This window comes from Naegleria lovaniensis (genome assembly GCF_003324165.1).
Source record: "Naegleria lovaniensis strain ATCC 30569 chromosome Unknown tig012, whole genome shotgun sequence".
NCBI classification, from domain to species: Eukaryota; Heterolobosea; class Eutetramitea; order Acrasida; family Naegleriidae; genus Naegleria; species Naegleria lovaniensis.
The window spans coordinates 459,400-484,073 of NW_025407834.1; the positions used below are offsets into that span (position 1 = coordinate 459,400).

The window sequence follows — 24,674 nt, forward strand, 5'->3', positions numbered from 1 at the left end:
GATTTCACCATTTTGAAAAACATGGAGTTCATACCAATTTCACAATGCTCAGAAAAGGCAAAACATTTATTTGAGGTCATGAACTCGCAAAATAGCAATCCTATCAAGCTAAAGAGAGTGAATGGGGTGTAGCATGTAGATGTTCTTTTGAAATAAAAGTTACCAACTTTGTGACGGAGCAAGCTTTCCCACCTCGATATCGATTGAAGAATCAGTATTGATGGTAACATAAAAGTAGCCTTTCCTTCCCATGATTCCCTCGCTCGTAATTTTCTGATTAAGTTGTTCATACCTTGGTTCGCTAGACCGAATGTAACCAATATATGATCTATTGATTATATGTATGGGTGATATTTTCATGTGTTCACACAAACTCTCCACTTACCTATCACTATTGTAAACAAAGTGAGCAAAAGGACCTGATTGAATTTTCATAATTACTCGTTTTCCTATTAAATTATTGGATTTAAGTACTGATTGTTTTGCAAGCTCAGTACTTGAAAAGTCATTGATTTTAGCTTAATGCCATCCTGAGAACCAACCACGTTGCTGACATTGAATCCATAGAGTGGTTTTTCTGAATCTATGGGAGATGGTTCAACTCGAACACTTTGCAACACAGGCAAACAGGTGGCTTTGTGATTGGTCCAATCCTTCTTTTGGCATTCTATACTGCAATAGAATACAGATTTACAAATAGAGCAACGCTTAAGAGCGTCTGATTTACCGCAGTATTTGCAACAATATGTAGATAATGTCTGCTCTTCTTTTTTGTCAGCTCGAATTTGCTTCTTTCTTAAATATTCAATGACGTTATTATCAGAAGCCACGCTGATACAGTCATCTCCATGTATTGTTTGGCTTTTTGGATCTAATCCATGCTTTTCAATTAAATATTGACATATTTTGAGATTGTTAGCTGCAGCTGCTGTGTGTAAATAAGTAACCTTGCTCTTGTTTTTGAAATTTACATTTCCACCTTTAGAAAGTAATAATTTTGTTATTGACAGGCTTGCAATTTGTCCAACTGAAGAACAAGTTAATAAATAAAGTCTAATAAATTATATCATTACTCACCTGCATAGGATATTGGTGTGAGATCTGTAAGGTCAACTACGTTAGCATTGGCTCCATGGTTCAACAGAATTTCTAAACACTTCTTGCGTTTAAAGCACACGGCTAGATGGAGAGGTGTGAAATGGAACTTTGGATCTTTTTGATCTACCAAACCCTTTTTTTCAACACTGTCCGTAATTTTTCCGAGATAGTCTTCTAGATCGTCAGGCTTGTCAACCGTTATACATGTAAATACGAAATCAGGTTTGAAACCTATGCCCATGTCCTTATACTTTGAGGTAAAATATGACTTGACATCAACAGGTTCGTCTTTCTTTGGACTATTCTTCATTTTCTCCTTTACCTCCTTTTTAAGAGTGCTAAAACGTTTGATTTCATTGTCATACTCATTGTCGGTGTCAAACAACTCATATTTGAATTGCTCCACTACCTCAACTCCCTTTGAAATGGTTTCAAGTGCTTCTGTATACTCTCCCAACATCATGGCAGCTTGTGCTGCTCGGTAATATCCTTTTGGCCAATCAGAATTCCACTCAATACAATCCAGTGCATCTTGCTTCGCTTCCAAGTACTTTCCAGACATTAAATAATTTACCGAGCGATTAGAAAATATTAAATGTGCATTAGATAACTGTTCTTCAATTTCCTTGTACTTCTTTCGTATTTGTAGCCTATCCGAAACTGGTTTTGTTACGTTAAGTTGTTGCATTTTATATGAAAGAATTTTAGTTTGGTCCCACTCTTTCAATCTCATTCTATTATCATTTTCATCGGAAGCTGTAAGATATTCATCAATACATTCAGTCAAAATGGAGATGGCGATATCAAATTCCTTTTTAGAAAAATGCTTATTAGACTCTTCCCGTTTTCTCTTCATAGTAGCAATCATCGGAAGTACTTGATTAGCAAGTAATTGTTGAATTACTGCGAATCTTTCCTCATTGCTCTTGAAAGACGAGAGAAATTTTTCAAATGAAGCGATTTCCTCCTTGTCGACTTTCTTTGGCATTTTTTTTTGGTGGACAATTGTGCATCCTTAAGATTCAATACGTAGTAAATCGAGTTTTTACCTCGGATGTAAGGACACAATAGATGTCTCTTAAATCATTTCCTTTTTGGTGTTCGTCTTGACATGACTCTCCACTTTGACCACAAACTCCAACAATTGATGGAATCCATAGCCACAATTTGTGGACACTTCCAAGTATGAATAAATATGTGGTTGATTCTTGGCTGCCAGTTGTGCTTCATCACTGCACACTCCGTCAAGTCGTCGAGCTTTAGTTTTTGAGCCCTTCTTTGATAAATACACGAGAGAATGCTTATCTTCTTCCAGACCAATAAGGATTTGAGGCTTTGTACATTTCAAGTCGAATGGAGAGCTTATCGATTTCCATGTACCTATATTGGTCAAGTCAAAACAAATTAAATAAATATCACACTCATTGTCATGACTGCGATCCGTAAAATCAATGGCATACATGACATTTTCAATGAAAAAGTAATGATATCCCTCAAGTAAATGACCCTTACTGCCATATACAAGTCTAGATATAAACTCTTTGGTTCGTACATTGAAAGCCGCAATGATTCCAACATGTAATGCCTTCCATTCACAAAAGAATGAAATGGTTTTTGGTAATGTACATGAAGAATGAACATGCATCACATCGGTCATGGTCAAGAGCTTGGTTGTGTTTTCCTTATTATTTTTCATGATTTGTGGCCATGTACTTGAATATTGACTATTATCAGTTTTGGCACGTTTCGATAATTCTTGAAGAAAATTCTGTTTAAAATTGAAAGTGACATGACGCAACTCTGGAAACCAATATTCAAAAATAATTTCCAAATAAAATCTGAGCCTGAGCATGTATAGAACCTTTTTGAAACTCTTGAGAATATGTGTACAGATTCTAGAGGTAGAAACGATGCAATATAGGAAAGTACATCATGTGAGAGGAGTTCAAAATAAAAGCACCTTAATGGTTGATTTGTTTGTTGTTCATCGATCGTGTCGTCCTGATGATGAGTGAATGATTGAAATCCACCTACAATGTAACAAGTTAAAGTGCTGTCATGTAGTAAGGTAGCAAAACTAAATCCATCATGAAATGCAAAAGGATTGGTCATGACATTACTATGGATGCTCTTGGATGATGAAACATGTAATGAAAGAAATACACAGTCCACAGTTGGAACACTTGAATATTGATAGTATTGAATGTCTCCACTGTTCATATCCAATTCAATGCAAGTATTATCAAAGATCCATGAATCTTGAACCAAATTTGGTTGAACGTTGAAAGGCATGGTGGTGGAATCCATTCCTCCAACGAGTAACAATTTGTCTTCCCTGAATACACTGCAATGACCAAATTTATCCCATCTCTTTTCCATACCAATATCCATGGACGTAGAATTCACATCATTTACAAGGACTACACATTGGCTGCTCCCTTCTGCCTTATGATTTCGAATAATGGTCAATTTACAAAATGTAGAGTCCAATAAATCTGTGGGGTTGTGAATGACACGAAAGGAGGAGCTCCTCAAACCTCCAGCAATCCACAAATCAATTTCATTACAAGTCTCTCGTATAACATTCATTGTGAAAAAGCATCGTCCACTCAATAGTGATGAAGTTGTTTCCTCTGAAGTGAAGGTGGAGGAGCAGGTCTGTGTAACAATCAAATACGGTTCAAGATTAATCCAAATACCACTATTCAAATCTAGAGCATATAAATCATTCAATAACATTCCATTTTCATTCTTTCCACCATGAATAATCAACCAATCTCCAAATAACACACAAGCATGTCCGTATCGTGCCTGTGGAACAACCGTGATGGTATCATTTGCCCATGTTTCATAATTAATACATGCAATCCATTGGGAAGTTTTGACATCAAACACAGCCAAATCATTCAAACATTCCATTCCACTTTTACCTCCAAAAACAAACAACAAGTGTCTATGAGCATCATAACAAGAAGAATGAAATTGACGACCTTTTGGTGTGATATTCGCATATTGTTGTTGCTGTTGTACATGATAATAATTATTATTATATTCATTCCCATCATTCTTCATTAAAATATATTTACAACATGTGGTAAATTCATTTTCTGTCAACTCTAACAAATAGAGATCATTCAACACATTATACTTGATCACACCGTTCACAATTTCTTCATGGCTTCCACCAAATAACAAGAAGAGTGTTGTAGAAGAATTTTCAGATGGTGATGATGAAATAATTTCAGTGCACGAATGACCACATGATCTCTGTAAAATTGTGATGTTCTTCTGATCACACTCGATCATCTCCCAAACAATATTCTTAGTATCATGTGAACGTGGTTTCAAAGAGTGATTTTTCAACCAGAAGGGAATGCGTTGTTGGTTGTGGCTTGTTGTTGTTTTCGGAAAGTCGTTGTTGGAAAGAACTTGAACAAGAGACCACAACAATTGACTTGACATTTTTTACACAAATGGCATTAAAAATATTACTTTTTAAAAACATCCCCCACTGTATGCTTTTTGGAAAGTTGTCCAAGAAAGTTTGCTCGTTGAAAATTTGATACTGCACCCAATTTTCCAGTGATGATTGGAACAGTTTAAAAAAAATGTGTGGAAGAAGTTCTCTATCTCTTGCACCCCCGCAATTCCGCGATGTTGCCAGCCGTCAACTCGGAGCAGATATGCACCAGACAGTTTGGATCGGACAGGCTCTATTCAAGCCACTGTACAATTTCAGCATGGGAGCATGCTTACCCATAATTTATTATGATCCAAGTGTTTCGGATCATGATGATGAAAAATTGAAAATGGAGGAGGCTCCATCGGCTGCTGACGAAAAGAATTTTCTCATCAAAAAGGAAAATAATCCAATTCATTCATCTAATCATGTAATTTCTCACAAGGATATGATTAAACAAGAAATTAAAGAAGAAGAGCCTTTGATTCAAGTCAAGAAGGAGGAATCTAGTACACCTCCTCTGTCAAAGATACATGGACTTCATCTACAAACCATGACTTGGGGACTCACCTCGTACACGAGTGATCATCACCAACTACACACTGTAAAAGCTATTAATGCTCGAGCAGAGACATTGCAGGAAAAGCCAACCTTCAAACGATTGCTCAACAAGCACAGAGCTATTCTATTTGTTGAAGGATTTTATGAATGGAAGAGCGCTCAGCTGAATACAGGAAAGAAACAACCATATTACATTCATCCAAAAGAAAAAGGTACACTTATGTGTTTTGCAGTCTTTATGACAAGCAAGAACCTTCAAATGCAACCAATGGTTACAACTTCACTGTGATTACCGTGGAAGCTGATGAAAAATTTGCTCATATCCATGATAGAATGCCTGCAATTCTTACGAGTACGTCTGACATTAGAAAATGGTTAGGTATTGATCCTACAGATGACGTCTTGTCCCTATTGAAAACTTGTGATTTTTCTCAACATTTAAGCATGTATGAAGTGTCAGATTTTGTGAATAGTGCAACGAATCAATCATCCAAATGTGTCAAACCTCTTAAGGAAATTCAACATGGAAAAGGGTCCTTACATTCGTATTTCAAACCAGCAGCTCCAAGCGTGTGAAAGATGAAATGGAGAGCACCTCCTCTCCATTCAGTACGGATGACAGAAATGCCATCAACATTCCTCAAAGCAATACTATTAAGGAACCTGAGACAAAAAAGATAAAAAAAGAAGAAGAACAAGACACCTAAGTAAATAAATTTAGTTACTGATACTCCGTGATTCAGTAGATACATCATTCAATAATCGTTCAACAGAAATCAGATGATTACATTTAATAATACTCACGACAACGCATCCATCAACAAGACCCCGATAAAGTGCAAAGTGCTAGCTAAACTCAACCTCCCATCCTTCAATTACCCTCGTGTAACCGAAGAGCAAGCAAAACAGTTAGCAAAGGACATACCTACAATCATTAAACAAATAGTATTAGCCGAAGAACAAGCACCAATATTACTGGACAATAAATAGATTTACAAATATTACTGTAATTTACAAAAGTTTCTTGTTCTTTACCTTCTTCAGAAAGAACGATAAACTGTTTGAAATTATTCTGTCATCATTATTCAGTGCATGCCCTTTGAACTATCTGTGCCTATTTCTCAAAAAAATGTTCAGTCAATTTTCTAAAGTTTTCCGAGGCTCTTCATCCTCAGTCATGTCTTTGGTGAGAAAGACTCAACCAAAGAGAGGTCTTGAGGAATTTATTGATAAAACTATTCTTGAAGGAAAGGCTATGGAATCATGTGGAAGAGCTTGGGGTCTCCGAGAACTTCGTTTAAAATCTCTCTCCGATTTACAAAAACTGTGGATTGTTTTGATGAAGGAACGTAATATGCTATTGACTGCTAGATTGCTAGCAAAAACTATGGGAGGTAAAATTACTCATCCTGAGCGTTTGGCAAAAGTCAGAACCGGAATGGCCAGAATTAAAATTGTAATTGCTGAAAGAGAGCGAGAGGCCCGAGCAGCTGCTAAAATCGAATTCGAGAAGAGAAAAGCAAAGGGTTATTATAGTTATCCACAGGTGAATGCTTTCGGATTGCAAGCAAGTGAATCATCATCCACGACTCAAGCAAGCCCTTCATCACAATAATTTGCCGAAGAATTCATCATGTGGTGCACTATTTTCTCATCACGGTAGTTTTTCATCACCAAATAGAATTCACAAATCTTTCCTAAATTTTAATTCCACCCCATCTATGGCTTCTTCTTATTCCTCCTAAAACGAAATAAATTGGCTCAATCATTCCTTTAATTCAAAATTTAAAATCGTCAATTTGAAGTGAACGCCTTGTGTCCTTTCAACAAACTTGTTGTTCCCTTCAAAAAAATGTCCCGAAAGAACAACAAGAAAATAAAAGCAAGGTAACGTTGAAAGCAGCTCGGAATTGATGATTCTGATCGAATTGTCACCAAATTATAACGGTTTTTTATGAATGGTCGTAATCAATCCAGATATAACAACTTTCTGTTAGAACAAGAGAAACAAGAGGAGGAAAAGAGGAAACAAAAAGAACAACGAAGAAGAGAAAAGCGAGAACAAGAAGAAGAATCTGGAATGCTTGATGAAGTGAAAAATAATGTCCTTGTAAAGGAAGCACAAAAGAATGCTAAAAAGCTTGAAAAACAACGAGAAAAACAAAAACAAAAGGAAGAACAACAAGCTGCTGAAGAAAACAAAATGGTGGACGAAAACGATGTCGAAAAGCGACCAAGACGTCACACTAAGAAGAGAAATAAACCATACTAATTTTTTACTCAACTTTGATTTTTGCACTGGTTATCAACAATGCATGTGAGGATTTGGTTAAGGAAAAGAGCAAGAATATAACCCATGTAGGAATCATGATCACACAAAACACAATGTAAAATAAGTTATGAGGTAGGTCAGTAATGAGAAACAATGATTCGAGTTGGGAGGTCATAGAAATACCAAAATAATAGTTTTTGGCTACCACATTGGCCACAAGTAAATTGAAAGGACACATGATCAAAATGGCAATAATTTGGAATAATCTCAAAATCTTACTTTCAGGAATGGTCATTGTGATTGTACATAGAGTTAATAAAAATGTAGAAAGAAAAATACAGATGGCGCTCGAATAAATCATACTTGCTCCAACACATAGAGTAGACACAGCAACGGCCAATGATTTAACACTTCTCCAACTAAGATGGCCAGGTCGTGCTCCAATGAAAAATTCATAAAGCTTGGATGACATTGAGTGAGAGATCAATAACGAAATCATCACCAGAGCTACCACAATAGAAAACCAATATTTTGTAAAATCTTCACCAGTGCTACTAATGAATGGTAAATGAATGGATACATCTCTTAAAATTATTGGAGTTAGATAAATCAAAATTCCTATAAAATAATTTGTGGAAACAAAGATCAAAGAGTGAGTTAACACCTTTCCTGTGGCTACTTCCAAGTAATAATTACCAATAAATTGAATAGTCAAAGCTCCAACAAACATTAATAAATTTGGTAAATAATGTTCAAATCCATAATAATGTTGAGATGAGACAATGTAATAAAGGAAAAATGATTGATGCAGCTGTTCAATAAGGTTATTAAGACTTCTGATAGTAATTTCTATTACTCGGCCAAGCAAATAAAATGTTTGATTCAAACTCTTGTTCATAGACGAGGATGGAGCAATTGAGTTTGTAATAGTGAATGCATGTGTGAGTTGCTTTCTAAACCAACCATGAGGTCCTGTAGGAATTGATATCAATTGGTTGTACCAGTGATACATTACTATGACACTTTCTTCAATAAAATCACGAGGAATTGCATTGTTGAGTGCTTCGTTAAGCTTATAGAGCAATTTTTGATATAAATAAATAGTTATTGGTAAATGTTTCTTGAATTGAGAATATTTCTTAATTACAGAATCGACATTACTGCTCGTTGTGGGATCAGCTTTGAAGAACGAGGCCAATACAGATGATCCAAAATTATAATATCCCTCGCTCAGTAATCCTGTTATGACATTTACCATGTCAAGATTAGGTAGCTCTCCATTTACTCCTTCCGTTAAAATTGCAACTTGTTCAAAATCAAATGAATCTAAATCAATGGTGATGGCTTCTCTCATTCTTCCAGTAGGTATGACTGCAGAAGATATAAATGCGTCCTCACCTGCCCATTGTTGATCATATCCATCACTGATGACCAAGATAATGTCATGATTCAACCACTTCATTCTTGAAATCATCTTTACAATGGACAGAGAGAATGCTAAGCTTTCTAATTTTGAAAATGGAACTGTCAGAACAATTGACTCTTTGCCATTTCCACGTCCAGGCCTTATTGTGACATACAAATTCTCTCCTTTCACTCTAACAATCTTATTGATATAATTTCTTTCAATTTCGAAAGAGTGTCTTTTCAATTCGTTGAAAAAAGGTGTCTTTTCCAAGTTTAAATAATTTTCTATTGTTCTGTACGTTTGCTCTCTGAAATCATCCGATGATCGATTCAAAACTTTCAATTGATTATAAATATCAACACCGAAATTAGCATCCATTTGATTATACTCTGGATTTTGAAAGAAAACAGATAGAGCATTCTCCGAGTAATAAACATGTTTTGATAATAGAGGCCAACACATAAACCATCCAATGGCTCCAATAAATAACAATAATGAAATCAAATTGAAATATTTTCCAATCAGAATAAATAATTTGCGAATACCTGTTGGAGGTGGTGAAATTATAGGGGTATTATTACCATCTGTAGGAGTTACCAACGTTGGTGCACCTGTATCGGAATTGGTTGATGATGAGATCGGATTAGGTTCTTCTTCTTCGGTGATGATAAGATTCGGATCCGTCATTTTTTTCTTCTAATCATACCTTTCAATAAAGGATCACTGAACTAAAACATTGAGACTACGTTGTTGCCTTTGATGGTTCAACTATTCCATCCAATTGATGAATGGATTCCATGAAATTTGCTGAGAATTGGTTTCAAATTCTGAAAATTGCAGAGAAAAAATACCTTCACACGTTATAAGCCTTTCACTCCGCGTCCATAGCGCTGTCATCTTTTTATTCCGAATATTCACAACCACACTCATAAAATGTCCTCTTCTTCCGTTATTCATGAATCATCAACATCAGCAACACCCATTCGAGTATGCGTTACCGGAGCTACAGGCTTTATCGCTTCTCATATTGTTTATCAACTATTACGAAAGGGATATATTGTTCACGCTACAGTGAGATCAGTAGAGAAGGGAAGAAGAGAAATTATAAATAATATCAGAGATTATGAGAGCAAGAATTCTGAACTTGGGAAATTGGATCAAAAACTTTTAGAGGAAAGACTGATTTGTTTTGAAGCTGATTTATTGAAAGAAGGAAGCTTCAAGAATGCCATTGAGGGATGTCGTTTTGTTCATCACACTGCTTCACCATTTAAGGTGCATGTACAAAATGCAAAAACAGATTTGGTAGATCCTGCAGTGAAAGGAACTTTGAATGTGTTGCAAGAATGTGTAAAATTGAGAAAGTCTCAAAGAAATGACGATCCATCTCGATTTCAAAGAATTATTTTAACGAGTTCCATAGCTTCAATTACTGATAGTGCAAAACCAAACAAGGTTTACAATGAGAAGGACTGGAATGAAGAGTCCTCTCTCACCTATAACCCATACTTGTATTCAAAGGTGATGGCTGAGAAGGCTGCTTGGCAATATTTACAAAAAGCACAATTAGAACACGGAAACGAATTTATTGAACTAGTAACACTCTGCCCTGCTGTAGTTATTGGCCCTCCAATGAATCCAAGACTGATTAGTCAGAGTCATGAAAGTATCATGTTAATGGCTCGAGGAGAATTCCCAGTGATTTTGCCTTTGGATTTTCCATTTGTTGATGTTCGTGACGTTGCAAAGGCACATGTCATGGCCATGGAACACAATATGAACGATAGATCGTGTTTTGCACCTTACAAAGTTGAAAGATTTATTATTTCTAATGGAGAGACAACATCGATGAAGGATTTGGTCAAGCAAATGAGAGAAGCTAAAGTTCCTCCTTATAAGTGGGCTAAGAATTTACCAACAATTTCTCTTTATGGATATATTGGAATTGGAGTTGGTAGATTGGCAGCTTTACTGCAACCAAAAGGTTTGAGACAATATTTAACAAGTATTCTTGGAAAACCATTGTACTTTGATAACACAAAGGCCAAACGAGTGCTTGGATTGGAGTTTAAAAATTGGAAGGACAGTGTTACAGATTCTGTAAAGTTTTTGGATGAAAATGGGTTTATTCTAAGCAAACTATAATTACCCTAGTCCTCCATTGTTTATCACAAGAAATGCTTTGTACTCACATTATTAGCACTACAAAATGATGACAAACAGGTCACGAAAGTTTACCATTATTTTAAGGCAAGTTGATGGCCGATTAGAATAGTAGTGTCTTTAATAAGTAAATTTACAAATTCAACCACCACAAATAATCCACAAACATAAAAAAACGATGAAAGAAGAGCATCATAGAAGTCCCCAATTCACCAACTATGGTCGAGTGAGGTGTCCAAGATATAAATTCTATCACTCACCGTCAAGGTATTCACAACACCACCAGCACCATTATCATGACTCGGAACATACATTTGAAAAGATTTACCAAGTTCTCGTTCCAGGTATTCACAAAACCAATCAAAACTTGGAAGAGTTGATTCTCACACAAGAGGAAATTCAATCGTTGAGTCATCCATTGTCACCTCAATTTATGCTTGGGCTTGGACAAGCTCCTCCAAATGAATATACATCCTCACAGAATGAACCTCCATTCTATGTCTTGGATGTGAGTCGATTGCTGTCACAGCCTCAAACACAACAAAATTTTCCTGAAATTTCATCTTCACAATCCTCGTCATTATCTTTTCAAACCTTAAACGACGAAGGTGAAATTGAGGAATCACAACAACCACCTTCAACCACCACTACCACAGTTAAAGCTAGCTCTCCAGTCAAACAAGATTTAGATCCATTCTGGTCCAACGTATGTCGAGTGATATTGAATAGATTCATGAATATCACTCATTTAAATTTGGATTCAAACGGAATTCATAGTTTACAAGTGTGGCAACCATTAGTAAGATTGAGGCACTTGATTTCTCTTTCTTTGCGTCATAATAACCTGGAATATATTCAAGAATTGCAACATTTAAAAGGTTTAGGAATTGTCAGTTTAAACGTTGCAGGAAATCCATTCCTAACTGCACAAAACAATCAATTCATGCGAGAGGATATTGCACTTCTCATTCAATACTTTCCTTCTCTTGAAAGTGTTGATGATTTTATCATTCCTGAAGAATTTAAGGGTGAAACCATAGTGATGCGAAAAAGCGTCTTGCCAGGTATTTTGACGTCAAGTTTCTACGAAAATACTTTTCAGCGAGAGTATATAGAGTGGTTTCTTCTTCAATACTTTACATATTTTGATTCGAATCGAGATCAACTCTTTCAATTCTATCATGAAAATGCCACCTTTTCCTTCTCTTATAATATGAATGAAATTGTTGACTTACCTGAAACAGTCGAATCTCGTTTCGTAATGAAACCCTATAAACCCTACTCTAGAAATGTTCGATTCATCTTGGAGAAGGAATATATTGATAAGAATATTTTAGAAAGCTCAACTATTAGTTATGGAAAGGAACAAATTGTGGCAAGATTGAGAATGCTGCCACCATGCAGTCATAATTTGAATGTGAAATTAGTGGATGTTCAGAATGTACCTTTTTTGAATGGCTTACTTGTAGTGTTTCATTGTCCATGCGAACAGTTTGATATGAAAGGTTTTGCGTTTCCTCGTTCGATCGATTCCGTGTTCTTCATGACTGAAAATCAACCCATGGATATCTCCGCGAGTTTGAATTTGCCTTTCTTGATTCGAAATCATCAATACCATATTCGACCTTATTCTTCCCTTAATTTGAATCAATTTCGATCAGATGCTAATATCTATGAAGCTTGGAATTTCGGAACTCCTGCATCGACAACGACTCCAAATTTCACATTTTCTGCTGAGGCCATTCTCTCAGACTTTTTACAGGCAACAAAACTCAAACGAGAATTTGCAATTCCTTGTTTGGAATATGTTGGTTGGAATCTCCAGAAAGCCATGGATGTGTTTATGATTGAGAATAGAAATGGTACAATTCCGGCCCAATGCTTTCAAGTGTAAATAAGAATATCATTAAATTATCTACAAGTTCTTCTTTTTCATGTCTATATCAAATAAATGATTCAGCTCGTTGACAACTTGTACATGAATAGGATCATAGTCTAATCCATCCACACTAATGGTAGCTTGGTTTCGAACGCCATCAACCATTTGGCACTCATTGACCATAAATGTTAGATAATTGAGGTCAATCTGAACATCTATTCCTTGCATTGGCTTATTTTCAACAATAGCATTTCTACAATACTCAAATAATAAATATAATATATAGCCTCCCCAATTACTGACACCACAAACGAGTAAAAAGTCACTCTTCATCACACATGCTATTTTCTCTCCATTAGGAATGCATTTCTCAACATGTTCAAGAACACTACCCATTCCAATTTCATTTCCTCCATCACCAATGCTCACAAGAGGAGTGTTTGGATGTTTCTTTTGGACATATTCAATAATGATGTCAAGAGCAAGATTATAACCAGAAATTTCAATGCCTCTCATACTGTAACATTTTCCATCTTTTGATCTTCCAACTCGTTCAATTGAAATGAAAGAATGAATGTCATCTAAATAATCTTTACATTCTGCAGAAGCCTGGTGAATATCGTTGCAGTCTTGTCTGGTCACCTTAACAATTTTTACTCGTTGTTCATCATTTCCAAAAACCATTTTCAAGAATTTTAACATTCCTTCGTATTGATTTTCGTCCACAAAATAAAGAACATTCAAAGGAGTAAATCTCAGCACTCCTAAACCAATCCAAATGGCTCCTAATGGACCATCTGTTTCTGCATAGCCATTGGGTGGTACTGAAAATCCGGTAATAATTGCAACGAATTTTTTGTTGGAATTTTCAGAGCTGGATGATGTAGAATCGACAAGTGTCATGATGGAATTTAAAATATAATCATGAACAATGCGAACGATTGATTGAACATTGTAATCCTCCGAAATATCTTTTGAAGCGTTTTGAAGAAGTTTGTCAATACCTCTCGTTCCTAAATCTTGAGAAATAATTTTTGAAAGAGATGAAAAGAGGGTGTGCTGAGAAGACATTTTTTTGTTTCATCCAATCATTAATACCATCTATTATTGAAATATTAATATTTCCGAAATTGATTTCCTCCATTTCTCTGTGTGTATGTTATTGCAATTTAAGCTCGAGTTTGGCTTTTCAATTCTTGGAATTGTATCCATTTTGGCAGAACTTGGATGGGGCAAAAAGAGTTGTTCCTTTTTGAAGAGTTCAAGCATTGTATTCTCCTCACTACCCACTCTCACCTTGGTCCACACCTCGTGATTCATGCCAACGACCAAGAGAATTTACCTCGTGATTCAGGTGACCAAGAGAATTTCAAATGAAATGGAAACCAGATGATGGCTTATAAAGGCTTTCTTGAATGGTCGTTATTATTAATAGCACCAAAAAACCAACCGAAAAAAAAAAACATTTTTTCAAAGCCATTGCTCGTTCCTCCATACAGCAACGAAATTGTCCCTAACAAGTCCTCACTCGTCTTGTTCTAGAATAATTTTCGAAACAACCTGACATTTATTTAGGTTTTATTGTCTTCATCATCACCACTCAATCAACCACCATATAGCCTCACGCATCCGTTGAAAATGCATATGCTTTATAGGGATTTTAATTTTTTGAATTCACCAGAACAAAATAGTATGGGCAAGAAGCAAACAACAACATCATCCTTGTTGGACGAGATTGTTGTTTCTTGCTATACTCGTTCTATGGGTGGAAGAAGGGAGAACTTGTACTTCTTTAGCCATGACGACGGCAGAGGGCCTCGCTGTTTTTGATGTGGCTATGTTCGCATTGAAACAAGTTGATTTTTCCTATCGCCCATTGGCTGTAGGATCTTCTAATCATGACTCCCGTATTGATACTCTTATTCAACAACTTGACCAATCCATGAACTTTATTGCTAGTACAACAAATAGCACCACTGCTGGTAGTAATACATCTGCAATCAAAAAGCCCGCTTTCAAGCAGAGTGTTATGTTTGTTTATAACGCTGAATCATTGGATGCCGATTCTGACGATGATTATGATGATGATACTTTATCAACTTCTTCAACATCTTCATCCGATGATGAGTCTGCAACATCTTTAGAATTATCACGGGCAATTAGAACAGGCTTCACTGGCATTATTGATTTTGAGAAGAACGAAATGATGATCTACCCACCTTCTCATTCTACATACTTACACAAGGATAGCATTATCAATTTAATGGATATTGCTGAAAGTATTTGTTGTTCAACCATCTACATTTGTATGGAGAAGAATCATCCTGAAGTGAAGGAATTTGCTCGCGGATTCATTTATGCTGGATTTCAACTTGTTCAACCAAGCATTAAGAAGTTGAATCCTACCGAATGGGTTTTGTTTGGAGCTGAGTTGTAAATAGTAGTAATAGTGGGCACTAGTGAGCAAGATAGTTTTTGCAATTGGTCAAGCATGAAGGGATTCATGAATTCAATATCATACGATATCTAGTAGAGAGGACAAACCACTGCTTTGGATGACAGATTGAACAATTGTAAATTTCATGACCATCAAATCATGAAATTTTGATCTTTGTTCGCATAATCTCGATAGTAGAGTTGTTGGAATGTCTGTCTCTATTTTGGAGGATGACTGTGATTTGTATTTGTGTTTCTTTTCGAATAAAATTTTGGAGTTATGAAAATCAAGACATCTCTTTTTTGGTTTGATTGTTCCCTTAATCAAGCTTAACTGATAAATTCGGTGAGAGCCTCTGTACTGTTGAACAAGAGAGTTCTTTGTAAAAGTCTTCATCCATTGACTTCCTCTCGAAGAAGAAAGTGAGTTCACTTGAGAAGACTTTCCTGGTTTTAGAGTAAGCTCGATTTATTCAAGGAGTGATTCTTCATTCCTTTTCCTCTCGTCTTGCAATTTGAAAAGAGTGAACAAATAACTGCCAAGCAAGGTGAATAGTGTTGATGCAATACTGTAAGTGGAGAAAAAGTGATGGTGACCTTCACTTCTATGAAGAGAAAGAGACAACACGCTTTCGATCACAGATTTGAGTGTCACAATCACTGAGGTAGACAATGGGGAAGTTCTCGAAATGAGCACAAAATTCGAAATGTTGACTATGAATGCCACAAAACCTGTACCAATTAAAATGATTAAGAATTTAGGTTCAAACAAGAATGGAACAGCTGATGCCTTCTCAAATTCTCCTGTCATGACACAAATTGGAAATAAAAATAAAATAGCTCCAATGGTGTTATAAATTAAAATAATCCAATGGTTCTTCTGAGTAGATGACATGATCTTTTTCAAATAGATAGAGTATAAAGCCATAAAACAGCTCGATACTAATCCAAATGCAAATCCAACAAGATTAATTTTTGATAATTGTGTTTCCTTAATTCCTGCCATAAAATATCCAATAGCAATGATAAAACAAGCAAAAATAATTCTTTTTGAAATGTGTTCACCTAAAAGAACAAATGTGAAAAGTGCAGTAAAACAAATGCTAATACTTCTTGCTGTATGATAAACATGAATGTCTGAATAATCTAAACATAAATTATTGAAAGTAACCATTCCTACGTAGAGAAGAGAAACAGGCATGATTTGAATTGCTGTTTCTATTTTAAATTCAAAATCTGGTAAAAAGCTAAAACAAAAGGTTCTTTGAAAATTATTAGCAAAAATTGAAAATATTTGCCGTCATCATCGACAAGTGACAGAAAATCAATGTATATGTCATATATGACAATTATTGAATAAAAATGATTTCAAATATTTAACAATTATTTCATACCTATTGAGACTATAAGTACAAAGAATGCAAATCAGTGCCACTAGTAAATGAGACCAAGTCATTGTCAATGGAAATGGAAATGTATATTCTCCAATATCCATTAAATATTTTGAGAAAAATAATGAAGATATCGATGTGATAATAAAGAAAATTATTGCAAATAATACTTGACTATGGACATTGGTGAAATTCAATCAATGTTGAACACAACATACATTTTAGAAGCATCTTTTTGAGAGTGGTGCTTGTTGTGGATGAGTGATGATGATGATGGTGAATGGGATGGTATCGGAGAAGATGATTTTGAGAGAGGTAAAATTGTTTCCGATTCTTCATGATTCGTTCGTTGTTGTTGTTTGGAAGATGAAGTGATACGAGAGCTGAGTTCACCAACCATGGAACTTGATGACATGTTGTTGTATTTTTTTAATTGAAAAATTATGATTTGGAAAGATGAGATACCTCAAAACAAGTACGTTGTTGTCACAAAGGTTGATGTTGTGAGAGAATATACAAGGAGGAGAAGAGGTTTATTATTTCAAAATATGATTATTGAAAAAGCCAGATCCAAAGAGTTGAGAAGTATTGTTCACGTTTCTACTGTCCACAGTGGAGTGATGAGGAGGCGGTGGTACGTTGAACGAGTAAGAACTGGTTGGTTGTTGTTGGTGTTGTTGAGTATGAGGCATGTTGTTGAAAGTGTGATCCTCACCAAAGATAGATGGAGTAGGATTGGCAGGGAAAGGTGAGCCCATAAAGTTGTTTCCACCATTCATACCTCCTTGTGGCATGTGAGTCAAGTGAGCATAATTCATCCATTGTTGATATTGCTGTTGCTGGGGAGGCATTGGTTGCATCATGTATGGTGCATTCATTCTATTTTGATTGTTGTATTGAGGTGACGAATAACCATTAGAAAATGCGTAAGGTAAAACGTTTGGGAATTGGTTGCCTGATTGTGTCTGACCAAATAAATTAAACTGAGAAGCTGGTTGATTGGCATTGCTATTGAAATGACCGAACAAGGATGGTTGTTGTGTCTGGGTGGATTGATAATTGCCAGCATGTTGCTGTGGGTTTTGAAAATTGTTTCCTCCCGTAAAATGGAATGAGCTATTGTTCAACGACATTTCTGCAGGGTTTAGGAGTGGCTTGCCAAATTGAAACGCGTTAGACATAGGTTGCCAGCCATTATTGAAAGCATTGTTTGGTTGGTTGTTTGGATGATTTGGTGGAGAAGGTGATTTCCTTGCTCCATTGAGCTTTGGATCACTACTGGTGGTGACAATTTGATCATTCACAGAAACAATATTTGATGGAGTCACAACAGGTGGATGTTGGGTATTGACAGAGCTATTCCCAGAGCTCATAGTATCGCTAGATGAAATCGTGTCCATTGGTGCTGTAACCTGAGATGACTGAGAGGACGATGTATTGCATGATGCCATAGATTTCGACGAATCTTCCGTGACTTTCTTTACAGGTTTAGCACTCTTTTTGTCATTGATATTTGATTTAGGTTGATATCTTGGGAATTGCTCAGGTGTCACCTTAATAGAGACATCACTCATGTCATTCTCAAAAAGAATGTGAGTAATTTCTGGTTGTTGTGGTTCAGTGGCCTGATCATCGGAATGAGGAGACTCAACTTCATGCACATCTTTGTGTACCTCTCGTTTTTTCTGTTTTTCCTTCTTGATAATATCTATCATCTCCTTTTCGATCTTTTTTCGTTCCTCCTCCATCTTTTTCTGTTTTTCTTGCTCTTGTTTCTTCTTTTCTTGCTCTTTCTTCTTTTTCATCTTCTTCTCACTTTTTTCTTTTTCTTTAATTTCCTCTTCTTCGATTAACTTTGCTTGCATATCTAATGCTTGTTTTTCTTTGAAAGCGTTTAGAATATTGTCATAGAATGCCTTAGCAGCAAATAAATGAAAGACTCTCCTACTTTCTCTCCATTTCAAAATATTTTCTTCAGAATTTTCACTTTCACATTCTGACTCTTCATCTTCTTCCTCTTCCTCGGTTTCTTCATCTTCTTCCTCTTGTTCGTCGTCTTCTTCTTCCGAGCATTCTTGATCATCTTCGTCAACATCGTCCTCTTCGTTGTCGTCATCTTCATATTCATCGTCCTCAGATGCATTGTTATTATTATTTTTCTTATCCTTGTTCAATATTAAATTTTCCAAGTTGCTTTGCTTTATGCTATGCTCGAATCTTTGAAGCAGTTGAATAACATCACTGGATTCGTGATGTTTTACCCATTCTTCGGAAAGTGTGATGATGGCATCCTTACTGATTGAAAGATTCTTTCCAAATTCATATTGAGCTAAATCCTCTTGAGATAACTCTTCAGAAGGATAAGGAGGAGGAGGTGGTGGTAAGTTCTGCTGACTTGATGTACCATTTTGAGCAACGTTTTGCGTAGATGTCGTTGAAGCAGTTGTTGATGGAGTTGTGCTTGTTGTATCAGCGGTACTGTTGATTTGCTGTTTAGAAGGAGCTGACCTATCTTTTGAATCATCTGTGATGTCTTCGATAATCGGACTTGTTGGTTTCGACGGAAAACCATTGTTATCGCTTGGATTGAATTTTGTTGTAGAATAGTATTTTACAGTTTTTTCTATCACACGTACATTCCCACTCTTTTTAAATGTTGTTGTTGTTAGCATTTCGGTTCCGTCCTTGTTGATGACTGTTCTTTTAGTGGTTTTTGGTGTTCGGTTACTATTATTATTATTGCGAAGTTTTGAAGACCTGTCCACAGTGGTGCAAAAGTTAAATTGGCATTCATTGTTATGATCTGGATATGCAAGTTCTTTGCAATATTCCGTAAACAATCTTTCTAATTCTCGGTCGAGAATTGTTTTGTTCCTTCCACATACTGTACACGAACAAACTCTTTGATATTGTGCTTTTATCTTTTTGAGCAACACATATGCGTCAACATTGAACAATCTTTTACGAGTAGTAGAGTTGAGTCTTCTCCAAAAATCATGAAGTGATGTAGTTTGGCTATCCGATCGTTTAGAAGATGAGACTTGCGGAGCGGTTTTATCTCCTTTTGATTGTGATTTGCTACTACTATTGCTCTTCTTTTTACCGTGTGTACTCTATGTATCGTTGTGATGATGATAAAATTAATAAATAATCAATCGGACGTTAAAATGTTGTTGATGTGATGAACATTCGCATTAATCGTAAAAGCCATTATTATAAAATCAATCCCATTGTAACATGATTTCCATTAGAGACGGTGATGATAGTGGTGATAATTATATTAATAAATAAAACGGTGCGAACAATAACAGTCAGCAAGAAGGCTCAAAGCTTGGTGACTTACCTTTTTGCTGGGCATTTTTTTTTAATTGGAACTCTGGTTCCGAAGTCGGAGGCTTTGAAAACCACTATTAAAGAACCATGAATGGAATTGTATTTAAATTGTTAGTTGGCCTTGAAAGGTTTTATGGGCAAGCTTGAAGAACAACAACTCAGTTTTGTACCCTAAGTCTCCATCACACTTCCAAAAAAATATCTTCACTCCTCTCGAGTTGCACCAAAATATTATTTCCTCATTCAAGTTGCGATCATCAATGAGCACTCCATCATGGAAACCTAAAGGCAATACGTTTTGTAAGTACTGCCAACAATGGATTCGTGATACACCTTCGGAGCAAAAAAGACACGAGAGATCCAAACACCACGTTATAAATGTACAAAATTATATCCGAAATCAACAACAACAAGAGAGAAATGTTGAAAAGGAGCAACAAAGAAATCGGAAATTGTTAGATAATATTGAAAAAAGAGTATCTAAAAATATTAATAATGATGAGTCTTCAAATCCATATTTTCAACAATTCCTGAAACATCAAGAGGAAATGCAAAAGATTCCTTTGTTACCTCCTCCGATTCATTTGATATCATCACAACAGCCACCACAGCAACAATCTGAATTGGCTAACGAAAACATAGTAGAAACGGAAGAAAAATTTGAACCTGAATCATTTGAACATAATGATTTACCGCTGAGTACTCTTGTATCGAGTAGTGACGCAACTGAGCAGAAAACATCATTCGTAAAATCAAAGCATACAAAGAAAAGTGTCAAAACCAGTTCTGCACCCGCTGAAATTGGAGGATACTATGATGATCCGAACTATTTTTACTACGAGCAAGATGATGAAGAAGAAAGCAAAGAAGAATCCTCTAAGGCATCAGAGGCCTCTGAAGCTATTGAACAAAAACAAGAAGCTAATAAGGATATTCCTGTTGTAAAGACACAAACATCCTCCTCATGGAAGAATAAGTATGCTACTAGTTATTCCACATCATCTAACACTACATTTGGACAATGGGAGGTTGTGAGTGTTGCAAAACGTGAACCTGTGACTTCAAACAACGAAGCGTCACAACTTTCCTTTGCAACCAGTGCTGGTGATAATTTTAAAAACGATGACTCTTTAACACATGAAGAAGACACTCTTGGTGGATCATACACTCACACCGACAAGAAGAGAAAATTTAATGCCTCAACATCCGCTGATCTCTCATCCACTAAGAAAGTCAAATCTGAAGACTCCACGCAGCCTAAAAAACCCATTTCTTTTTCTCTCTCTAGGAAAAAGTAGTCAACCTCTCTCAATACATCTCGCAAGTTGGCGCCAATTCTGCTACTAAAAACTTGATTGTAACCTGCAAAAAAATGTTTTTAGGCAGTCGATCAGGGGTCGGATTAACGAAAGAATTAAATCATTCAATCAATCAACGAAGAAAACAAGAACAACACTGGGAAACGTTCAACACAATCAAACAGACCGATGCCAAACAACGATTTGCTGCTGAGTGGGAAAGTAAAACCACAATCAAAATACAAAAGGGACAACTTCAAAAGAGGTTGGACGAGCTTCGGAAAGAAAAAGAGCAAGATCTAGAAAGGCGCCGCAATAAACTTGCAGAAAAATTAGCACTTGAGGATGAACAGTACAAGCAAGAATTAGAGGCAACTCAAGAAACGACTGAAGAGAGACGTAAAAAGCTTGAGCAGCGAGCAAAGGACTTGAAAGAGCAACGAATTATGAGAGATCAAATTGCTTCCCGAGAGAAACAACACCAACGATTTATTCAAAATAACGACATTCTTCGTGATGCAAAAACAAGAACTAATACTCTTAAATGTGCAGCCGACAGAATGAGGCAACAAGAAGAAAAAGAGGAGCTTAAAATGATTGAGAAAGACAGAGAAGAATACTTTACCCAATTATGGGAGCAGGATAGGCTGAAGAAGGAAGACAGGGAACGTTCAGAACGAGAAAAACAATGGATGATGAACGAACAATTAAAACAGTCTCTTGACGACCAAAAGAGAAAACTGGAAGAGAACAAGCAAGAAATTCAGCGATTAAAAGAAGAAGAAGGAAATTTATTAAAAGAGAAATGGGCTCTTGAAGAAGAAACGGAGAGAAGAAAGCAAAAAGAAAAGCAACAACGATTATTAGAGCTTCGTAACAGAGTAGAAAAATTCAATGAAATGAACCGAAAACAAAAGCAAGAAGACATGAGAAGAGAAAGAGAGCTAGATCTTCAATTCTTAAACCATATACTTGAGCAGCAAAATTTAGAAGAAATTAAGGAAAAGGCAAAGAGAGATAGAATTAAGGAAGAGGCTAGACAGTACCAAAAATGGATTTTGGAGATGATGAAGAAAGAAGAAGAGGACACAAGACAACTGGATGATTTAATAATGCAAGAAAACGAACGATCTTGGCAAAAACGTCTCGAGCAGTGGAACAAGGAACAGAAAGCTAGAGAGAAATTAATGCAAGAAGTAATGGAAGAGCGACGAAACCAAATTCAAGCACGACTTGATGAGGCTAAAAGAAGAAGAGAGGAAAGCCTTGCAGAGCGTGACAGATTAAAACAAGAGATGGTTGAGGCACAATTGCGACAACAAGCTGAATTTGAAGAAAAACGAAGATTTTTGAAAGAAAACCAAGGCGATATTTTAGATCAAATACGGTACAATGATTTCAAAAAACAGGAAAAAGAAAAACAAAAACAAGCAGAACAACGTGCACAACTCTATGCAGAGCAAATGTATCAACAAAAACTCAAGGAAGAACTTGAGAAACTGGAAAGAGAAAAGCCAGCTCAGTTCACTCATTTAAAAGTTAGAAAGAATAATATTTTTTAGAAGTCGAACGTCATAAATATTGTCAAATAATAATTTAATGTGAACAATATTGTTATTGATCTGTTATTTCGGGTGACGCGTAAAGTGTGTTCATTGCTTCTAAAATATAATCTGACAAATCAATTATAAGTTGTAAACTTGTATCCGACGTACATATGAAGGAAACAAACAAAGAATCACCTAATTCTTCTTCGTCATCTTCATCGTTTTCAACAGAGGTTTCTGATTTTGATTTATGCATACCTTGGTCTTGATTTACCGCTTTGGTTGGTTCCGTATGCATTTGAAGAACTGAATAATCGTCATAACAACTGATTATATATCTATTCTTTCCGAATGGTAATTTGTTAGCCTGTTCAGAAGCTTGAATATGTGTTGATGGAAAAGTATTATCAAATTCAATTGTACAATCTTCGGAATAACCTCTAGACACAATATTTCCTTCCATATCACACACAATTATTGAAACTAGTCCATCAATTCTATTAAATAATTTTTCAAAAAACGGATTATTCTTAAATTTCTGTTCTTGATCTTGTGCAGCCATTAAGTGTTGTTGCTGTCGGCCAAAACTTTGTGCCAGTTGAGGTTGTTGTTGGTGTTTGAGACTTGATGAAAGAAGACTCATTTTTAATTGTTTAGTTTTATCTCAGAGATTTTACCGAAATATGTTTTCTCGATTCACTCAAGCCCGTTGCAAGACGTTCATGCAAACATCGTCTAAAGGGTGTTACTGAATGTGTTTGAAATCACCGATCTATTTCTGAGCAGTAACCAATTTCTAGAAATTCTTTTTTTTCAACTTTGTTGGTTTGCTAGCAACTTTGGCAACGAAAGCGTTTTCTTCAGTTCAGTAGTAGTTGAGAACCATCACTCCATTCTTTCTTGCACTCCATTAATGGACTGAAATTCCTTCCTCAATTGTGTTGTTGCTTTGAGAGAATTATTACAGCTTAGTTGTTGATTATGGTGCACAATTTTTCACATTGACATTTCTCATTGTTTTCTGTAATTCAACGAAGGATGTAACTTTCCAACATGTTGCTTCGTTTGTTCTCCTCCATTTGAATTGGTTGTGGGAATGTTTGTTACTTGTGACAGGGAGGATGATCCCAATGCAGCAGAACTACTACCAGTAGAAATATTTCCATGTTCAATTTCATTCCGATGTGTATTCTTTGTTTTCCTATGATGATGAGAAACAGATTCTTGTATGGTAGGAATAACATCATTGTGGTGATCATTTCTAGAAGAAGACACCAAAGCGTTGCTGCTTCCTTCTAAATGATGATTTCGGGATGGAGCAATCACAGGAACAGGATCCAATATGAGCGAATCGTCATCTACATATTCCACTCGACCAATTCTTGAATAATTCTTCTGAGCACCACCACCGCCACTACTACTACTATTACTACAACCAGTGGTGAAAGGATAGGGTCTCGGAAATGCAAAACTACTCTCAGAAAAGACTCGATTCTTATTGTTCTTTAAAAACTGGGAGAGTGCTGATGAGGAGGATGAAGAAGATTTGATCTTTTGAGATGAAGAGCTGCTATTGCTACTGGTGCTGAATGATGAGCCTCCCTTCTCCATTTTCAAATAACCTTCAAATCCTTTGATGATATTTCCATGATGAAGAGTATCTTGAAAATAGACTTCCTCAGCTCTATTGATAGAATCTTGAATACATTTCAGTTCCGCTTCTAATTGTTGCTTTCTCTCTAAAAGTCGTTCCATTATGATGATTTTGTGAAAGTAATAAATTCTTCCGATCCGATTCAATAACGCGAGTGAGGTGTTTTGTGTATTT

General features: G+C 36.0%; 16 protein-coding genes across 16 annotated transcripts; 8 read left to right on the plus strand and 8 right to left on the minus strand.

Moving 5' to 3' along the window:
* Positions 1–159: 159 nt before the first annotated feature.
* C9374_001328 (uncharacterized protein) lies at positions 160–2,086 on the minus strand (the record flags this gene model as incomplete). Its single annotated transcript, XM_044689136.1, has 4 exons — positions 160–328; positions 386–391; positions 475–1,027; positions 1,078–2,086. 4 exons carry the CDS (start codon positions 2,084–2,086, stop codon positions 160–162), a joined length of 1,737 nt encoding a protein of 578 aa, XP_044551726.1.
* A 90-nt stretch (positions 2,087–2,176) lies between these two features.
* On the minus strand, positions 2,177–4,560 carry C9374_001329 (uncharacterized protein; the record flags this gene model as incomplete). The annotated part of the gene is made up of 2 exons (XM_044689147.1): positions 2,177–2,993; positions 3,059–4,560. The coding sequence occupies 2 exons, from the start codon at positions 4,558–4,560 to the stop codon at positions 2,177–2,179; spliced, it is 2,319 nt and encodes a 772-aa protein (XP_044551727.1).
* A 146-nt stretch (positions 4,561–4,706) lies between these two features.
* Positions 4,707–5,695, plus strand: C9374_001330 (uncharacterized protein; the record flags this gene model as incomplete). Its single annotated transcript, XM_044689159.1, has 2 exons — positions 4,707–5,404; positions 5,452–5,695. 2 exons carry the CDS (start codon positions 4,707–4,709, stop codon positions 5,693–5,695), a joined length of 942 nt encoding a protein of 313 aa, XP_044551728.1.
* A 553-nt stretch (positions 5,696–6,248) lies between these two features.
* Positions 6,249–6,734, plus strand: C9374_001331 (uncharacterized protein; the record flags this gene model as incomplete). Its single annotated transcript, XM_044689170.1, has 1 exon — positions 6,249–6,734. The coding sequence occupies one exon, from the start codon at positions 6,249–6,251 to the stop codon at positions 6,732–6,734; it is 486 nt and encodes a 161-aa protein (XP_044551729.1).
* A 237-nt stretch (positions 6,735–6,971) lies between these two features.
* On the plus strand, positions 6,972–7,391 carry C9374_001332 (uncharacterized protein; the record flags this gene model as incomplete). The annotated part of the gene is made up of 2 exons (XM_044689181.1): positions 6,972–7,006; positions 7,097–7,391. 2 exons carry the CDS (start codon positions 6,972–6,974, stop codon positions 7,389–7,391), a joined length of 330 nt encoding a protein of 109 aa, XP_044551730.1.
* Positions 7,392–7,395: 4 nt separating this feature from the next.
* On the minus strand, positions 7,396–9,486 carry C9374_001333 (uncharacterized protein; the record flags this gene model as incomplete). The annotated part of the gene is made up of 1 exon (XM_044689192.1): positions 7,396–9,486. The coding sequence occupies one exon, from the start codon at positions 9,484–9,486 to the stop codon at positions 7,396–7,398; it is 2,091 nt and encodes a 696-aa protein (XP_044551731.1).
* A 246-nt stretch (positions 9,487–9,732) lies between these two features.
* C9374_001334 (uncharacterized protein) lies at positions 9,733–10,944 on the plus strand (the record flags this gene model as incomplete). Its single annotated transcript, XM_044689203.1, has 1 exon — positions 9,733–10,944. The coding sequence occupies one exon, from the start codon at positions 9,733–9,735 to the stop codon at positions 10,942–10,944; it is 1,212 nt and encodes a 403-aa protein (XP_044551732.1).
* Positions 10,945–11,140: 196 nt separating this feature from the next.
* Positions 11,141–12,856, plus strand: C9374_001335 (uncharacterized protein; the record flags this gene model as incomplete). Its single annotated transcript, XM_044689214.1, has 1 exon — positions 11,141–12,856. One exon carries the CDS (start codon positions 11,141–11,143, stop codon positions 12,854–12,856), a length of 1,716 nt encoding a protein of 571 aa, XP_044551733.1.
* Positions 12,857–12,877: 21 nt separating this feature from the next.
* Positions 12,878–13,912, minus strand: C9374_001336 (uncharacterized protein; the record flags this gene model as incomplete). Its single annotated transcript, XM_044689225.1, has 1 exon — positions 12,878–13,912. One exon carries the CDS (start codon positions 13,910–13,912, stop codon positions 12,878–12,880), a length of 1,035 nt encoding a protein of 344 aa, XP_044551734.1.
* A 727-nt stretch (positions 13,913–14,639) lies between these two features.
* Positions 14,640–15,278, plus strand: C9374_001337 (uncharacterized protein; the record flags this gene model as incomplete). Its single annotated transcript, XM_044689236.1, has 1 exon — positions 14,640–15,278. The coding sequence occupies one exon, from the start codon at positions 14,640–14,642 to the stop codon at positions 15,276–15,278; it is 639 nt and encodes a 212-aa protein (XP_044551735.1).
* Positions 15,279–15,746: 468 nt separating this feature from the next.
* Positions 15,747–17,083, minus strand: C9374_001338 (uncharacterized protein; the record flags this gene model as incomplete). Its single annotated transcript, XM_044689247.1, has 3 exons — positions 15,747–16,539; positions 16,672–16,842; positions 16,887–17,083. The coding sequence occupies 3 exons, from the start codon at positions 17,081–17,083 to the stop codon at positions 15,747–15,749; spliced, it is 1,161 nt and encodes a 386-aa protein (XP_044551736.1).
* A 121-nt stretch (positions 17,084–17,204) lies between these two features.
* On the minus strand, positions 17,205–20,026 carry C9374_001339 (uncharacterized protein; the record flags this gene model as incomplete). The annotated part of the gene is made up of 2 exons (XM_044689258.1): positions 17,205–19,781; positions 20,012–20,026. 2 exons carry the CDS (start codon positions 20,024–20,026, stop codon positions 17,205–17,207), a joined length of 2,592 nt encoding a protein of 863 aa, XP_044551737.1.
* A 235-nt stretch (positions 20,027–20,261) lies between these two features.
* Positions 20,262–21,299, plus strand: C9374_001340 (uncharacterized protein; the record flags this gene model as incomplete). Its single annotated transcript, XM_044689270.1, has 1 exon — positions 20,262–21,299. The coding sequence occupies one exon, from the start codon at positions 20,262–20,264 to the stop codon at positions 21,297–21,299; it is 1,038 nt and encodes a 345-aa protein (XP_044551738.1).
* A 74-nt stretch (positions 21,300–21,373) lies between these two features.
* Positions 21,374–22,861, plus strand: C9374_001341 (uncharacterized protein; the record flags this gene model as incomplete). Its single annotated transcript, XM_044689281.1, has 1 exon — positions 21,374–22,861. The coding sequence occupies one exon, from the start codon at positions 21,374–21,376 to the stop codon at positions 22,859–22,861; it is 1,488 nt and encodes a 495-aa protein (XP_044551739.1).
* Positions 22,862–22,913: 52 nt separating this feature from the next.
* On the minus strand, positions 22,914–23,489 carry C9374_001342 (uncharacterized protein; the record flags this gene model as incomplete). The annotated part of the gene is made up of 1 exon (XM_044689292.1): positions 22,914–23,489. One exon carries the CDS (start codon positions 23,487–23,489, stop codon positions 22,914–22,916), a length of 576 nt encoding a protein of 191 aa, XP_044551740.1.
* A 368-nt stretch (positions 23,490–23,857) lies between these two features.
* Positions 23,858–24,601, minus strand: C9374_001343 (uncharacterized protein; the record flags this gene model as incomplete). The annotated part of the gene is made up of 1 exon (XM_044689303.1): positions 23,858–24,601. One exon carries the CDS (start codon positions 24,599–24,601, stop codon positions 23,858–23,860), a length of 744 nt encoding a protein of 247 aa, XP_044551741.1.
* Between the last annotated feature and the right edge of the window lie 73 nt (positions 24,602–24,674).